The following is an 18,256-nucleotide window of genomic DNA, read 5'->3' on the forward strand; positions in this document are numbered from 1 at the left end:
GCCGAGTGTTCGCGTGGGACCATCATCTTATGATTTTAATCGAGACAAGAAAGATGATCGAAAGGTATCTAAGGTAAGCACGTTACCCCCTTATATCGTAGTCCTGAATGATTTGATTAAAAGGGGAAAACCCATTCCGGATTTGGATCAGCCCCTCTTTTAAGTAAAATCCCATTTCAATGTTCGCACGTTAAACGCAAAGTGAATGTCTTCCAAATGATCTTGATTTTATCCTGAAGAACCTGCAGATCGGACTAATTGAAGCCCCGATATCATGCAGGAACTCATCGATCAACCAGTTGATGTGCGTCTAATTGCTATAACTATGGAGTCGACTTTCGAGAACACATATGTGATCAAACGGGTTAAGTTTCCTCTTTATCAGTTAAAGGTGGAAAGATCGTGTGTACTTTGCTTCCTCATTGCTGCAGAAGTTTATAAAGGGCCATTAAATGAGCAAGAACATTAGAGTTCAGGGAACTGAGCTGGAGAGTCCAGATATTCAATTTGCGAAATCACATGCTGTTATTAAACGCAAATAAGATAAATGTTCATATGGACATTCATGACTCTGCTTTTGTTTTATTGTTATTTTGTATGTTTTAATTTGCCAGGTCGGGACAGAGATAAGATCACACTACGATGGAGCGCTCGAATGTAATGCCACCAGAGAAGCGTATATCCCGTCCTCGATACCCATCAGAACTTGGTGCTTCCCTTTCTCGGCGATGACCCCATTTTTCACCACCGCAATTAGGTCGGCCCCCTTGATGGTGGCGAGCCGGTGGGCTACCACGATGGTGGTCCTGTTCACCATAACTCGATCCAGCGCATCCTGGACTACCCGCTCGGACTCGGCATCTAGTGCACTGGTGGCCTCGTCTAGTAGTAGTATTCTTGGGGACTTAACAATGGCCCTCGCTATCGCTACTCTTTGCTTCTGTCCTCCCGATAGCTGCACTCCTCGCTCGCCCACCACCGTGTCGTATCCCTGAAATATTCCAAAAGTCAGTGAAATAATATTGCACGAACATAGCTGGGGTTTAGAACAAGGACATCTGCACATCCACTGAACTAGCCTGGGTCTTTAGCCGAGTTTGCAGGACTAATTGACCAATTCTTGCTTCAGTCGATCTTTGTCCTCGTGTTTAATGTTTATAAATGACTCTGTATATTTTCCTCAATGCCAACCCATATGCTCAAAATCATTACCTTATCAAGACAAGATAATGCAAATCACAGAAGAGGATTATGATGTTTCTTACATGTTGCAGGCCACTGATGAAGTTGTGGGCGTTTGCGGTTTCTGCAGCAGCCAAAATCTCGGCCTCGGTGGCGATCCCTTCCTTCCCATAAGCTATGTTTACCCGTATTGTGTCGTTGAATAGCACTGGCTCCTGACTGACGAGGCCCATTTGCTGTCTCATCCACTTGAGCTGAAACTTTTGGATATCCGCCCCATCCAATGTTATGGTTCCGGAATCAGGATCGTAGAATCTCTGCAAAAGCGAGATCACCGTCGACTTCCCGCTCCCACTTTCTCCAACCAATGCAACAGTCTTACCACGGAAAAAGAAGAAAGATCATTTATTTAAGTTGCGCAATATATTATTAAGAGAATGGATTTGGGTATATGTACCTTGCCGGGCCGGATTGTTAAGCAGAGATCTCGGAATATTTGCACTTCGGGCCTAGTGGGGTATCGGAAACTGACATGGTGAAACTCGATTTCGCCCTTAACATTCTCTAACGTTGTCCCGGAGTTATCGCCTGCATCAATTTTTGATTTCTGATCGAGAATTGCAAACACAGAAGCCGCAGAACTCTTTGCCTTGCTCGAATCAGGAACAAAAGAGCCTGATTGAGAAATTGACCAAGCTGTCATTGCAAGAGTGAAGAAGACCTACAAAACATATGGAAAGAAGATTAAAAGCTATAAAAAAGTCAGGGATATGGAAGAAATTATCTGTTCTTTCTTTTTTTGTTTTACCAGGAAAACTTCAGAGAATGTTGTCTTTCCGTCGTTGATGAGTCGTGCTGCAGCATAGAAGCAGCAGGCATACACCGAAAACAGCAAGAAGAATGATAGTCCAAAGAAAAATCCACTTATGAGGCCTTGTTTGATCCCCGTCCTGATAGGGCCCCGACACTTTTGCTTGTACGTTTCCATTACCCGATCTTCGGCACAAAAGGAAGCAACTGTTCTGATGCTCCCAACTGCTTCACTGGCCACCTGACTCGCTTCTTCATACAACTTCTGCAACCAATAAAAATTTCCATCATTCACCGAGAGCTGAAACAACCTTGGTACCATGTCTATCATACTATATAGAACAATTGCAAGATGATCTAAAATGTTCGTCGGATTGAAAAATTGTCATATGTACGTTAATTGTCTGTTTACCTTTGCGTCTGCGCTGAATCCTTGCAGAAATTTCACTTGGACATACCCGTTTGCTCCTACCAACGGTATTAGCACAAGTACTATAAAAGCCAGTTGCCAGTTTGCCTGGAATGCAATAGCTAATCCGGCGATTGTTGTGGCCACATTCTGAACGAGCAGCCCCAAGGCATCCCCGACCAGTCCGCGGAGAGAAGCTGCATCAGCAGAAAGTCGAGAACCAATTACACCACTCGAGTTCTCAGCCTCGTCGAACCAACTCATCTCCATGTAAACAACCTTCTCAAAGCACATCTCCCGAACTCTTCTTATCAGCTTACACCCAGCGATGGAGAAGAAATACGACTTTAAAGGATAGACTAGAAGGCACGAGCCTGCGAGCGCAAAGAATATAAGAGCCCAAAATCGTGAGTCCTTTCTTAGCTCATCCTTCGGTTCGTAGAATGTTTTGATGGTTTTCGAAAGAAGGATTCCAAATATTGGGAATATCATCCCAGTTGCAGCTGCAGCTATTGAACCCAGGACTAGGACTGGGATCTCGGGGCCATTCAGCGCAGCCAAACGGAGGAATGGGAACTCTGATGTTTCCACTGATTTTTCCAGAACACATCCTTGGGGCTCCTTCTCAAGTGCCATGGCTGTAGGAACACCGAATAACGAGAATGAGTGGCGACTGCTGTTTCCGACTCCTGAAGATCCATGACTAATGGATCTTAGGAATGATATCCGCTGACTCGAAGTTCTTCCCAAGTCAATGATGATCTCGGGCCTTTCCTGATCGATCACCACATTTCTTTCTGTTTCAGCTTTGAATTCTTGTAAGCATATGAGCTGAGAATACGCTCCATCAGGATCCTCGGTTAGCTCCATATGAGACCCTAACCAGAAAGGAAGGACTATATGTGAAAAGTCCGAAGAATTGGACCGAAAATCTGCTCAGCTAGTGGAACTGATCAAATGGAATCTCTGACACTATACAAGTTGAAGGCGCATAGGAATATTTATTATCTAAAACTGGAACACAGACGTGTCCTTTGCTCACCGTTCTCGATGATCTTTCCCTGATGGATCACAGCAATCACATTGGCGTTCCTCACAGTACTAAGTCGATGAGCTACAATCACGGTGGTCCGCTTCATCATGACCCTGTCAAGCGCCTCCTGCACAACTCTCTCTGACTCTGCATCAAGAGCGCTTGTGGCCTCGTCAAGAAGCAGTATTCTCGGGTCCTTTAGGATTGCTCTCGCAATGGCAATCCTCTGCTTCTGCCCCCCAGATAGCTGGATCCCGTGCTCACCCACCATTGTGTCCAGTCCCTGAAACAAAACTCGAGTACTCACATGTTTTCAGTTGGTGAATGAGGAAGTTATAACCAAGGAAGAAAAGATGTACAAGTACCTGAGGCAATTTGTCGATAAACTTGGCAGCATTTGCCAGCTTGGTAGCGGCCTTTATCTCTTCATCTGTTGGTCCTTCCTTTCCGTAAGATATATTTTCCCGTATGGTCGAAGCAAACAGAACTGGTTCTTGACTTACTAAGCCTATCTTCTGCCTTAACCACTTCAGTCGAAAGTTCTTAATGTTGATTCCATCAATAAGGACTTCACCTGCTTGTGGGTCATAAAACCTCTCAATCAAATTAACTACTGTAGATTTTCCGCTCCCACTCTCTCCCACCAAAGCCAAGTTCGTGCCATTTGGTATCGAGAGAGAGAGCCCATTGAAGATTAGCTCATCAGGCCTGGCAGGATAGCTGAAGTAGACATCCCTCAGTTCTATATCACCACGAATGTCATCCAACTGCAGTCCCCTAGTGTCGTAAGCATCGATAAGAGGTTTTCGACTGATGGCCTTGAACATCTTAAATGCTGCCACCTGCCCTGCAGTGAACGTGCTCAGGCATGGAGAGGCCTGACCCAGTGCCCTTAAGAAAACAACCAGAAAACAGAGGTAAAAATTGGATTATTTTGACATTTTCATAGCAGAGCAATTAGAAAACTGTCCCTGTTTCTTTTTCCTGGAAACACAGTGATAAGTTTCCGATCATATTCTGGAACATGTTTTTGTTAGTGGAAGCATGAAGAGTAAGACTTGTCTTTGTATTCTGAATGAACTGAAGAGGAAGAGATTTGAATGCATTTTCCATGCAAGAAACAGAAAATCTGGACGGTTTTCTGCAACTGACTCACTTTGACATTAAGAAATCGAGACATACATTGAGCCAACTAGCACGGAAAAGATAATGTTCATGACATCTCCTCCTGTGTATCCCTTCTCGATGATAACCTTTCCACCAAACCAAAGGGCTAGAGAGTAAGTGCACATCACAATGAACATCATCAACCCAAACCCGAATCCCGTGGCCAAACCTTCTTGGACTCCTGATTTGTAAGCCTTGTTTAAAGATCTGTTGTACTTTGCAATAGCTAATTTCTCTCCCGTAAATGATGCAACCTGTACAGTAGGAAAAACTCCATGATATTGATACTTTGATGGTAAAGCCTGAACTCAAATAAAAGAAAGACGGACAAATTCTTTTTTTCTTTTTGTTTATACATACTGTTCTTATTGAACCAATGGCTTGCGCAACTACAGTTGATGCGGAGGAGTAAGCAGATAGCCCACGAGCTGACATTTTTGCCACGATGGTGGTCATGATCGCACCCGACAATATGAGAGGTGGAATCGAACTTAACATGACGAGGGTGAGAAGCCATCCTTTAATGAATGCCACGATAAATCCTGCTATAAATGTCACAACTGACTGTAGAAACTGTCCCACCTAAGTTATACGAAGAGAATATGAAAGTAAAAGCATTATTTTCAAACCATCGTATAACTTCCATGCACCTATCAGAAATTAGCACTTAGCATCCCTTTGAGTCGGAACAATACCTTTTCACCCATGGCGCCTTGAATGAGAGCAGTGTCACCCGACATCCGTCCGATGATCTCCCCAGTATTTGTTTCTTTGTCAAAAAAGGCAACGTCTTGCCCCAAAATTGTCTTCAGATATAATCTTCGAATCCGTGCAGCCTGCCTCTCACCAGTGACCATCCAGCAAGCAACCTCTAGGATCCATGTAATACAAAAACAAATCTTTGACGTAAATTCAGGCAACCACTAAACAGTTTGAAGGGACAAATCCAAAGGCCTTGGTTCAAATGGAGCCAAAGTGGAATATGGCAATTTCATTTCAAAGATACTTCCATTTTATTACACTGAAAAGTGGTCTTAAGGTGAGCCGTTCACATAAGCCATGGAACTGTACTTACGGAAGAATGATGCGATGCCTGATCCTAAAGCCAGGTAGACGAACTTCAGAGACACCTGAAATCAGTTCATTAACGCTTCATGATGGGAAGAGGATCAAGTTGAAGTCAAAGATACTGAGAATGAGAATATGCTTACCATGGACACGTTATGCAAAACAACCTTTGTATCCCCTGCACCCCCGAAAGAGTCCAGGAGCTCCCCGAAGATTACCGTCATGAGAGGAAGGCAGATCCCACTCCCGACAGCACCAACTGTGCCTACAACCATAAGGGTACAGTCCAAGGAATCCGCAAATGAGAAGAGCCGGTAAAATGGTACCTTAAACTTGCCCCCTATCTTTTCCTTGTTCTGCTCCTCACTGGACTGCCGTTCTGCCTTTACATCTCCATCAAGGTTGCTCTCCTCTGCCATTTTTTCTCAACAGACAGCACCAGATATCAATCACCGATCAGCCTGAGAATCAGAATGTTCGGTTCTTCCTCAAAGAAGCACAAGAAGAAGATTGATTGGCTACGCCCATTTAATAGACAACGTGAATCAAGAAAATTTCATGACTTTGGACCATATCAGATCATTATTGTCACTAACACGTATAGAAAAGCTTATTTTTCATGTATGATCAACGGTTTTCTGCAGGGGACCACATGATGTGTGCTGCAGATGATGTTCAGCCTACTCCCGATCCTATTGACAGAGGAATTTGTCTTTATTACCAAACCAAATGTCTCAATAGGATCTCTTAAGCATTATAATAATTAATCAGAAAGACAATTGCAACAATAATTTGCTTAGAATATTCCTTATCAATGCTCTAGAAGAGACCTTAGTCTTATAATCAAATGTTTCTCCTACATCAGGATAGTTGAAATATCATATTTGATTGGTAACATATAATTTGTTTTTGTTGGTCTCATTAAACCCACAGGCATTAAAACATAATAATATATTGCCAAAATGGGTCATATTTCATCATAAGTGATGAGGACATGAAAATAAAGGGGAATCTCATGCACAAGTCAATGCCAAGAGGAAACCCCACTTCTGCAGTTGTTCCATTGATGTTTGTTTACGATTCATATGTCACTGGCATCGTTTTTGCTCACTTCTTTGATCGATCGATTGACATCATTCTCATATATGAGAGAAGAGGCTGACAGCTCTATTTGTAGTGTCCTCAGGATCCAATTGAATGTTTTCTATGAAGAAAACATGAACTCACTGTCGTACACATCGATGTTGGATTAGTTAATGATGATGATGTATAGATAGCTGTAGAAAGATGGCCCAGCTATATGCATTATTTGAGGTCCAAAACACTCAGACATCATGGTATTGTGCTGATTTTCCAGTTTCCAACAATATATATACCATTAAAAATGGGAAAATTATTGTTAAGAAATCTACATATTAAAAAAAAGGATTAGGTGAAATTACCTCATGCAGCGTCAAAAAGTTCAAGAAGTTCAGCTAGGGTCCCTTAGACTTAAAAATATGATGAGGTTAATTAGCTTATGAACATGACATCTGAAAGAGAAGTAATCAAAATTGATCGGTCATCAAACATTTACTCATCAGGTTGCTGAGGGAAGATGTCCTCTCTCGACTTTTACCTAGATGTAAACTAACCGACCCAGAAAAGACTTTCGAGATTAAAAGATACTTGGTCACGAACAAAGTATCAACATTAATGAGAAGTTGTTTGGTCGGGGCAATCCGCAAGTGTTTCCACAAGACTGTCAATCGGGTCAGGGTGATCACGCCATTATTTATTCGGCTTTTTGGGTTTCGCACCTGATGATATAACGATGGATGTAATTTTTTATTCGCTGGATTGACCTGCAAAACACTCTGGTGATTGTCATGTACTGTTAAATACAATGGATTCGTTGAGTTTTGGAATTTTAGCTGCATTTTATTTTTTGAAATTAGCCAGTTCACTAGTCAAGTTCACCGGGCTCTTATGCAGAGTCTATATGAACAAGATCTTGAGTCTAGTAGAGAGGTCACCTGTTATTAATAGGATTCACGGCTGTTCGTCTATTGTTTCTCACACCAGACTCGCCAAGGAAGACGTGGTAATGTCTAATCAACGCAGGATATAAGAGCATAGTTTTATCTGTAGAATTTACACCGCCACACTGGAGTGAGCGATCTTGTGATATGGATATGGCCACTATATTGCTTCTTGGATATATAATCTATGAACCTATGAAGCAGAGCAAGTGAAGAGAGCACTGACTAATTAACTATTAACCTTAATCTGAAGCCAAGAAATTTTGTGCTCCGTTTGTTATCAAAGTCGTGATTTAAGATTTTAACTTTAACTTTAACTCAAAACACTACACAACAAAACACACATTTCAAAAGTCAAATTGGTGGGCCCCATATATTATTAAAATACAATCCCATTATAATTAATTATCTCTACCTTCCATTCATTTTATATTTCAAAAGTCAAACTGGTGGGCCCCATATATTTTTGTCTTCTTCTACAATCACAATCACAATCACAAATTCGTGACTTTAACTCCGAAAACAATCGCATTGTTGAATTCGATGGATATTGTGTACTTGTTTATTTTGGCCTCCCTTTTTGTTATATTTTAAAAGAGTGCTATTCCAATTTGGACAAAATAAGTAAGATCAAGGTAGATTATCACAATCATCAGATACCATACATGTGTTGACAGTCAATCCTGAGCGCCACAAAGTAAGTCGAGAACTATGGGATAATTTGGGTAAATTTCACTTACACATAGTTTCCAAAAAGACAACTATTTTATTTCCCCTACTTTTAAAATTGGACACTTGCGGCCCCTAGCTTGTTTAGCTCAGATGGCAGGTTCCTAGGAGCCACACGGACATATATGCTGATGCAGGAGTTTTAATATTTTTTATATCAGAAAATTAAAAATAAAGTAATTTCTAAATCAATAATACCATACTTATTTTTTTTTTCTTTTTCATGCTGCAGCATATAATGAAATAATTTCACCATACGTCACCAAAATATAAAATTTTCACCCACAATATTCCGTCTATTTTTTTTTTACCATATGACACCATTTTTTTTACTATGAGCCTTTTCTGGAGCAATTTTGCAGGATTTAATACTTGAGCAACCTAAAACAAATATAATAAAAAAAAACTAGGGGGATGCAGGCATTAGAGAAGGGGCTGGGGGAGCCCCGCTGACCACTCACCCCCCAATTGCGGTCGTTAGCCAGATCAGATAGCGCCGACGATCTCGATAGGGGGTGGGGGTGGCTACGGGGATGCCCCCATCCCCCGATCGAGATCATCGGTCGGCTCAAATCGCGCTTTCAACCTTGACAGGGTGATGGGTAGCTAGTAGAGGTGCCCTAACCCCCGAATTTTGGAGATCCCAGCCTCCTGGGATCTCCCAAATCAGGGGACCGGGGCCGTTCCACAGGCTACCCACCCCCCGATTGATGTTGTCGGCTAGCTAAGACCGCGCTAGTGACCTTGGTCGGGGGGTGGTTGGCCGGCGATAGCGGCCCCATACACTACTCCGATGCCCCTTAATTTTCTCTTTCTTTTTTTTTCATTTCATTTTGATTTATTTGTTTTTGGTCCCTCAAGCTCTCAAACTTGTAAAACTGCCCTAAGAAAAGTCCACTGTAAAAAAAATTGTGTTTTATGGTAAAAAAAAATGGAATGTTGTGGAGTGAAAAAAAAATTCATGACATATGATGAAATTATTTCATTTTATGTTGCAGAGTAAAAAAAAAAATCGTGACGTATAGTGCTATTTCCCCTAAAAATGGGTATTCTCTTAGCTAGTCTCTCTAAGCGTGGGAGTTTAGGGTCTCCCAACTGGTCACCACCTCCACTAGCGATGTCTGTGCAACCTCACTGGCAGGTGGTAGCCGGCTGATGTGAAGGCCCCCCACCCCATATCCAAAGGGATCTCAAAATGTAAATGCCACTTGACCTAGCGTTGGGGGTCTCCCCGCATGCTAACATTCGTACAGGTAGCGGCCTTCGGCCATCAACCCCACCAGTGACCTTGCAGGTGGTGGCTGGCGAGGAAGCCTCACACCACCCTCACCAGAGAGGGCATTTTTTTAAAAAAAATTTTAGAAAGAATTAAATTATTGGAAAAAATGCCACTTTAGGTAAATGTTCTTAGGTAATCCTAGTAACTTTGCCACATTAGCAAAAGTATGGGTAAGGGATAGTAGGCGTCCAATTTAAAAAATAAGGGGTGCCGTTGTTTTTCTTTTCGAAACCATAAAAAAATGTTGGTGGAATTTAAATATATAAAAATTAAGCTCAATTAATGTTTTTCTTTTGGTATAGTTCAATTAATGTTTTTTGTTTTTTTTGTGAATAGTTCAATTAATATTATACTATGGAGTAAATTAACAACTTGATCCTTGACATTTGAAGCGGTTACCATTTTTCTCTGACTCCTTTTTGTAGTCGTTAAAAGGAAATTACCGCATTTGGGTATAAAATATAAAGAGCATCAATATGTTCATCGACAAGACTTCTTATGTTGCTCAAATCTAGAAGAAGACCTAAAAAGAACTGAAAAAACAACCGAAAGCAACGGGCAAGGATATTATTTTCCTACTGTAAGCACAGTCAGGAATTTAATTTTTCTATGTTGTCTATTCTGACTATGATAGAACATAGGAAAAAATCATTAAAATCTCAAAAGAAAAATTCAAAAGTATAAGAAAATTCTTACGAGCTTCCAGGTAGGTAATTCATAAAAGAAATTTAACTACCACCCACAAAAAGAAAAAAGAAAAAAGAGAAGCTAATTTTTCAGAAACATAACAGAGATGGTGATTCTTCCATTTTCTTCTGCAACTTTTCTATAAGCTGTTAAGGCGTAGGAAACTAACGCATCTCTCTTTGTTATTGAACCGTTGTTTAACTCTGAAAGATGTTATTTTTAAGCATATTTTAATTGCTGGAAAGATATAATGAAGAGCGAACAGTGCTTTAGATAGAGGTGTAAACGGTTCACGTTGGTCGGGTTTCAGGTCCCCGAGTTTCTGGTCGGGTATTTTGGAAGCAAAGCCCGACCAAAAACAAAATAGAATAAACAAAAAAAAACCGACCTCTATTGGGTCGGGTTCTCGAGTAACCCGAGTTTATGGGTTAAAAATATTATAATTGATTTCCTATGATATTCTTCACTACCTTACTGAATAAAACACCATAAATAAAACCCTATTACCATTGCATAAGTCACAATATGACACCATAGTCATCACATAAAAAAAGAATTAGGGCATGAGGGAGGGAGTTGCGGGTTTGTTTGAATTCTTATTTTGCTATGGTTAAATTAATAAAATAATTAAAGTCGGGTCGGATTGGGTTTTGTTGGGTTGCATTTCTACAATCTGATACCCGAACTGATATTCGAAATTGCATATCAAACCTGCCCAAATTCCTAATCGGATTTCGGGTGTCGGGTTTCGGGATCAATTCCGCTTAATTCTTTTTGGTTTTCGGAACTTATTATAATTATTATGTTATCAAGGTTAAGATGAAACCCGAATTAGAATTAGTTCTAACCTATAAACTAATGTCCGTTTTCTCAACCAAAAAAATATATGTCCAGAAAATATAGATTTTTTAAGGGAAACGAAAATAGCAAACCGTTAGAAAAAATAATTGCGGAAAATGAAATAATAATAATAATGAGATGAAGGAAAAGGTTAGTTATGGGTTAGAATGGATCGTGCGAGAGTAGTGGAGGAGAGGGAGAGAGACGGAGGAGCGAGTCCGGTGGCCATATTTTCGGTGGGTTGAACGACCGATTCCGGCGTGGTCGGAGCTCCCTCTCTCTCTCTCTCTACTGCATATAATTTGAGCCTTCCCCTCCGTTCTTTCTCCCCTCTATTTCCCTTGTACCTCTTCAATTATTAATCGCTGATCTTCTTCTTTGCCGCCAGCCCACGATTCAGAGTCAACCGGGTAGGCAGTTCTGAGCTTGAGCTTGAAGTTCCTTTTTTTTTTCTTTTTTTTTTCCCTATTATCATCATCGTCATGTAATTTTTCCTTCATTTTGGGCGTGATTCTGTTGTGGGTCGTTCAAATCCATGGAGAAGTTTTGTTCTTTCGAATCTTCTTCCTGTAAATTGTAATGGGCAAAGTATGATCCGAGGTTCATATTAGATGATGCTTTTTCCTACCTTGATCATGAGCTGGGAATACATGTAACCTTCTGGCTTTTGTTCGAATTGGTGTCTATGTTGGCATGTTGATGAATTGCGGGAGTACATTTGAATATTCATTCGTTTTCTCGTAACGACGAACCTTCCGGCTTAACCGACTGCCTCGATTTGCTGTGGAATTTCTCTTGCCCTGGATTAATGTATCTTGTTTACAGCGATGGAAACTTTCCTATTCACCTCGGAATCCGTCAATGAGGGTCACCCGGACAAAATCTGTGACCAGGTGTCTGATGCAATCCTCGATGCCTGCCTCGAGCAGGACCCCGAGAGCAAGGTCGCGTGTGAGACCTGCACCAAGACCAACATGGTCATGGTCTTCGGGGAGATCACCACCAAGGCCAAGGTGGACTACGAAAAGATTGTCCGAGACACTTGCAGAGGGATCGGGTTTGTGTCGGCTGATGTAGGGCTCGATGCTGACAAGTGCAAGGTGCTTGTCAATATCGAACAGCAGAGTCCAGATATTGCCCAGGGGGTCCATGGCCACCTCACCAAGAAACCCGAGGAGATAGGGGCCGGAGATCAGGGCCACATGTTTGGGTACGCTACCGATGAGACCCCTGAGCTCATGCCCCTGACACATGTCCTGGCAACGAAGCTGGGGGCGAGACTGACAGAAGTAAGGAAGAACAAGACTTGTCCATGGCTCCGGCCCGATGGTAAGACTCAGGTGACGGTAGAGTACCGGAATGATGGTGGAGCCATGGTCCCCCTGCGGGTCCACACTGTTTTGATCTCAACCCAGCATGATGAGGGTGTTACGAACGACAAGATTGCAGAGGACCTTAAGGAGCATGTGATTAAGCCGGTCATCCCGGAACAATACCTGGACCCAAACACAATATTCCACCTGAACCCATCGGGGCGGTTTGTGATCGGTGGGCCCCATGGGGATGCAGGCCTTACGGGGAGGAAGATCATCATAGACACCTATGGTGGATGGGGAGCCCATGGTGGTGGGGCCTTCTCGGGAAAGGACCCCACTAAGGTGGACAGGAGCGGGGCCTATATCGCGAGGCAGGCTGCTAAGAGTGTTGTGGCCTCTGGCCTTGCACGAAGGTGCATTGTTCAGGTCTCCTACGCAATCGGAGTTCCAGAGCCGCTGTCTGTGTTTGTGGACACTTACAAGACCGGGAAGATTCCTGACAAAGACATCCTTGCATTGATCAAGGAGAACTTTGACTTCAGGCCGGGGATGATCTCGATCAACCTCGACTTGATGAGGGGTGGCAACTTCAGGTACCAGAAGACTGCCGCTTATGGGCACTTTGGTCGGGATGACCCCGACTTCACCTGGGAGACTGTGAAGCTCCTCAAGCCCAAGGCATAGGGCCCGCCCTGCCTGCCTGCTTACTGCTGCTCCATGATGATTTGAAATGCATTGTTGCTGTGTTTTGTTCGATCAACTTTGATTTTCCTCGTGATTTCATTCTGCTTTGAGGGGGAGTTGACACCTTTAATATGAATGTTCTGTCCGACGATTGAGACTGTGTTGTATAGAGGGGTCATATGAGATGATAGAAAGTACCAGAGGATGTGATCGATATTCTTTGAATTTGTTCTATTCTTTTCGTTATATATTTCGTGGGACTTTCAGTTTTCATTTATTGTAGTTGTAGATCTTCTATCCAAGCTTATTTCATATAAATAATTTAGCTTTACAAAAACCAAACTGCCGTTACGTCCAATGAGCTAAAAAATAGCCGTTTATGGTGCGCAATTGTTTTGGTATCAGTCCTTATAACATCACATGGTGAGGTTGAAAATTGGCCTTGGCTTCTGGCTTTCTGGCCCGATGATGCCATGGCTAGCACCAACGATGAGAGAGGGAGCTGAAAGTGCAGCAAGTTAGGTAGCGAGTTAAGCAGTTGAAAGCATCGGAACAGCTGCTTCTTTTTGCACCGAAGATTGAGTGATGGGACTGGACGACTAGAAGTGTTTCACGTGTGCCTGAAGTTCAAGTATTACGAAACCTCCGCTTGGCAGTCCTATCTGAAAGGTATATATCCAAAAGCTGTTCTTTAAAGATAAGAAACATCAGGATACTTCACCCGTTGCGTTTTCTGTATGTATTGGTAAGGTGATGATTCTGGACAAATGGGACAGATATTGGACCATCGATACTGAAGGGGCCAAGCTATGGATCTCAGCATTGTTCCGTCGGGCCAAATCTTATTACTTATGAAAAATAAAATCATTCGAATCTATAAGTTTGTGGAAAAGGAAATCGGTCGAACTAACAACCATGCAGTTCATTCAGAAAATTGGAATGGATCACCCCGTTTCAGTAAAAGACCACTCTTTTGCTGATCCCTTTTCTTTGAAAGCTCTGGACCGTGGAGTTTGGGCTGGAGCAATCAGGTCTCCAAACTATGATTTGAGGTCCGTATATTGTTTATACTATTTTCTTTGACCAAATTCGGGAATACTTCAGGAGTAGGACACAGCAGGCCGTGCGTGGGAAGTGCAGTTATCGAGGGGTTAGTTGCAGAGTTGCAGCATTGAGGGTCATAATGAAGTTCCCAATAATAGTACTACTCGATGAGGCCATGACTTCACTCGATGCAGAGTGGAAGCAGCTAATCTAGGATGCGTCGGAACGAGTCATGATAAACCAGATGGCATGGTGGCCACCATAGCTTGGTATCATCAGGAGAATCGACCAAATCCCGTGATGAAGAACAGAGTGGTCACCGAGAGACGGAAGCACGATGTCAAGGACAGGATATATGCTTCCTTGGTAGCATTACTTTCAAATGCTCCATCGGAGTGGGGTTCCATATCTGCCCAAACCTGTTAAAAATAGATCAAATCTCAAGAAAAGAAAACAAATGGTTTCACGACCATACGAATATTCATCATCTTTGTTGTGTATGACATTGACATGTGATTAAACAAATCAAAAATACGTATACTCTCCAGCTCAGTACACAGTACTCTAATATTCTTCATGCACATTTTGTGGCCCCTTATAAACTTCTGCAGCAGCGCAGGAGAAGAGAACATATTCCTTCAGAAGAACATTTGCTTTGAATAGATGTTCTGATCTCTATGCATGTGCCGACATAACCTTTTTTCTCGATACCCAAATAGGGAGGAAAATCGATACCACAGCTTTAACTAGACTGACATCAACTGGGGTGATCACGATTTCATGAACTCATATGGGCTTCAATTCTTTCGACTGTTTTCTCTACAGCAAAAATAAAGACTGCGGAGAAATTTAAACTTGACGAGTTTGAAGGCTGAACAATTAAAAGTTGAATTTTAACTTAGAAAAGGGCCGGTCCCAATACTATTGTGGTTGGCTCACCAGTCGAATGAGTCGGTTAATAACTGATCGAACTAGCAATTTATACTGACCTAGCTCCGTAGGTCTCACGAAACTGGAGGAACTTAGTGTTCTATACATACAAAAATCACGTAAAGAACAGAGTAAGATATATAATACAGTGACAACAAGATAAAATATAATTGTCATGGCACATATAGATGAGCTGGTCAAAGATCAAATTAGTGCAAATTGATGCTACAAACAGTTGTCCTTTCCAATTAAGTGCTCAATTAAGAGTCAAATTGGATGAAAGGATCTTGTTTGGCGTGATATGTAATTCAGATTCCTCTTCTCTATATTTCTATATTAAATTATGGGTATTTCTGTTTAATGTACCTGATTTGGGAATATATCTACTTCACGCATGAAATTACAGTAGAGCAATGCAGGGGTTCGGAACTCACTGGAAGCATTTCGTGATTAGGCCAAGCTGATATTTTAACGAGATTAATCTTAGCTAATAAGTTGAGTATATCTATGGTCTTACTTGGGGGGTGGGTGGGTGGGAAAGAAATTCATTGTTAGATTTATTAATGAATTATATGCAAGAACTGATTGACTTGATTCAGTGGATTTGTTTTGGTGATTTTAGGTACCCTTTTGTCTGAAAAAGAAGAGATCATCTACTGCTTTTCCTATGGGACATTGATGCACGGAAAGAAATGGCAAAAAACAAAAAGAAAAAGGAAAGAAAAAAAGATCTTCCATTATCTAACCACCATTAGTTTTGAAAGCACATCAAATTATTGATGACATAAATCCAGGAAACAAATTGATAAACTAATCATAAATCCCAACGCAAAATTGGAGCCACCACTCAAATCAGCTAATCTTTTCATTTCTTGTCAAATTATTTTCTTGTTGTGTGTTTCTTTCTTTTTCGTTTGCGATATATCTTTCTCCTCTCGAATCACTTGTTAAGTCGTGTTATCGTCTTGTTTACTTAAACTCATCTTCTTTTTCTTTTGCCCAGAAAAAGCTCAACTTTTTTTCCCTTAAAAAAGCAGGAATTCGAAAAATACACATTTTCTAGCTCTTTTTTTCCGTATAACATTTAGAGAAGATGCAACTACTTGTAGCAGGAAATTTTATAGTGCAATCACCAAAAGTGATGGCATGGTGCACTCAAATACTGTACTAGAAGTTTGAATAAAGTTCTCATGAAATCCATGTAATTTACTAACAATGTAAGTAAAGATTCTTCAAAATTTGTGTAATTTACTTCAAATGAAAGTAATCTACTAAGAAACTAGTAATTTACCCCCAATTAATTTTCTCGAAACAGGTGGAACTTACTAGAAAGGCGGGTAATTTACTTAAAATTAGGCTATCTACTACAGTTTTGAGTAATTTACTTGAATGTATAATGCAATCATTTTTAAAGTAACTGTATCTTAGAACTTCCCACTTATAGCCCTTATAAGGAAAAGAGTCACAAGTACAAGAACAGTCCACAATGTGAAACTTGCCCAAGAAGATTTCTCAAAGATATGATAAAATAGTTGACAATTGAGGATTTACATTTTATATTGTGATTTGTGTTGCAAACTAACCAGTTAAATCAATATATATATTTGATTCCTGTATTTCTTTACGATTTATATATATATTTACTCATTCAACTCAGGTAATTTCAACAGTCGGATTTCCTTGGTGCGTTAGACTGTATTTCCAGCATATAGAGAGATGCCGAACGGCAAAGCAAATGTAAAAGTTTATAAGAACAATATGCATAATGACTGCTCATAGATATATAGATAATGCGGAATGCTTGGGATGTCTGAGAATTTCTCCGAGCCTTGCTTTTTTATAGTGCGAGACAGCAAATGCATACATTTGGACACTCCACCATTGATAAAATTGTCAAGAAAACATCAGTAAACATCAACCTGTCCCTGTTGAAAAGGGCTTTGATTCTATTTAAACCAAGGCCTTGATAAAGAAGAAACGATAATGGCCGTTGATAAGAGAATGGGGGATAAAGTGATAAAGAATTCCACTTTGCTCCTTCAATTCATCGTGGGTAGTAATTATTGAGAAAGCACGACAGGAGATAAGACATGACCTTTTTCGTAGTAAAACAAGAACTAGATAACATATATAATGCAGTGAACCAAATCATTCTTACACATGGTTCGTACTATACGGTAGTTCACACGGAGTCAATCAAATCACTTTATATTGACCATATTTTATTGTAAGTGTTAGTAATGGAGCCAAACAATATTATTGCTGTACTGTTCGTGCAATAAGTTAATAACGGAGTCTTGCAGATCAATATCATATGGATGTAATGTTTCTGGCGGATCCAAAGACTAATCATATTATCTGTACTCTAAATTACTGATAGAGTGAACAAACATATCATACTTTACATTAGGAGCATATCTTAACTAATCCAAATGATGATTTACAGCAAAAGAACCCCAAAAAAAAAAATCCTTACCGTATACAAGGAACGAGCATAATAATAAGGATCATGTATCCAAAGAGAGGTAGTTTGGTATAGTAACATTTTCACTCGACTCAGAACAAAGAGGTTTTAGATTGAATTTTTGTCATAGGAACCTCCCATGTCCCTTTGTCTCTACCTCCCTTGTATCGGAAGAAAAGATACAAAGAGGGCATGATGTATTCAGAAATTCATCAGCGTGAGTTCAGTGCTGTTGGCACTTCACTTTTGTAACTTAGGATGGTCTCCCACACATTTATGTATCACATACCGTTACTCTCTTTTTTTTTTGGTGAATTTTACTATTTGGAAGTCCAATTAAGTTCCGACTAATCCAGTCGAGCCGGATCGGCCTACTAAATGATAAAACTTTAATAATCGAATGCTTAATCATCGAATACAAGGTGGGCTCCACCTTGGTACGGTATACACTCGCGAAAAGGGGTGGCGCTCAAACTGTGGACTGTGGAGACAAATTCTTTGTGTTTCCTTTTTTTTTTTTTTTCTTTTATAACCTGCTGCCATTTTTGGCTATAATTTAGAGTCTCAATAGAATTAAAGGTGAGAGCCGCTTT

At 40.8% G+C, this 18,256-nt stretch overlaps 2 protein-coding genes across 4 annotated transcripts; one reads left to right on the top strand and one right to left on the bottom strand.

Annotated features, from left to right (window-relative positions):
* Window positions 1-525: 525 nt before the first annotated feature.
* Window positions 526-6,240, bottom strand: LOC116191765 (ABC transporter B family member 11-like). 3 transcript variants are annotated; one of them, XM_031520284.1, is made up of 13 exons: window positions 5,996-6,218; window positions 5,813-5,928; window positions 5,677-5,731; window positions 5,297-5,472; window positions 4,962-5,183; window positions 4,617-4,855; window positions 3,800-4,325; window positions 3,444-3,717; window positions 2,405-3,279; window positions 1,991-2,257; window positions 1,640-1,903; window positions 1,266-1,559; window positions 526-991 (listed from the first exon to the last, which is right to left on the bottom strand). In XM_031520284.1, the coding sequence occupies exons 2-13, from the start codon at window positions 5,891-5,893 to the stop codon at window positions 638-640; spliced, it is 3,627 nt and encodes a 1,208-aa protein (XP_031376144.1). In that variant the 5' UTR covers window positions 5,894-5,928; window positions 5,996-6,218; the 3' UTR covers window positions 526-637. The 3 variants fall into 3 exon arrangements, with proteins under 3 accessions (XP_031376144.1, XP_031376143.1, XP_031376145.1); XM_031520283.1 differs by having other exon boundaries at window positions 5,813-6,240; XM_031520285.1 differs by lacking the exons at window positions 5,677-5,731; window positions 5,813-5,928; window positions 5,996-6,218 and having other exon boundaries at window positions 4,591-4,855; window positions 5,297-5,438.
* A 5,132-nt stretch (window positions 6,241-11,372) lies between these two features.
* LOC116192371 (S-adenosylmethionine synthase 3) lies at window positions 11,373-13,499 on the top strand. The gene is made up of 2 exons (XM_031520911.1): window positions 11,373-11,635; window positions 12,051-13,499. The coding sequence occupies exon 2, from the start codon at window positions 12,053-12,055 to the stop codon at window positions 13,223-13,225; it is 1,173 nt and encodes a 390-aa protein (XP_031376771.1). The 5' UTR covers window positions 11,373-11,635; window positions 12,051-12,052; the 3' UTR covers window positions 13,226-13,499.
* The last annotated feature ends 4,757 nt before the right edge of the window (window positions 13,500-18,256 follow it).

The sequence above is a fragment of the Punica granatum genome, chromosome 1 (assembly GCF_007655135.1).
Source record: "Punica granatum isolate Tunisia-2019 chromosome 1, ASM765513v2, whole genome shotgun sequence".
Lineage (NCBI taxonomy): Eukaryota > Viridiplantae > Streptophyta > Magnoliopsida > Myrtales > Lythraceae > Punica > Punica granatum.

Bases quoted from the DNA above. Each gene is read 5' to 3' on its own strand.
- LOC116191765 (XM_031520283.1), bottom strand. From the start codon at position 6,088: ATGGCAGAGGAGAGCAACCTTGATGGAGATGTAAAGGCAGAACGGCAG. The intron at 3,718-3,799 runs GTACTTGTACAT...GTTTTGTTTCAG, and splicing joins TTATCGACAAATTGCCTCAG to GGACTGGACACAATGGTGGG. The intron at 1,560-1,639 runs GTACATATACCC...TTCCGTGGTAAG, and splicing joins TAACAATCCGGCCCGGCAAG to ACTGTTGCATTGGTTGGAGA.
- LOC116192371 (XM_031520911.1), top strand. From the start codon at position 12,053: ATGGAAACTTTCCTATTCACCTCGGAATCCGTCAATGAGGGTCACCCG.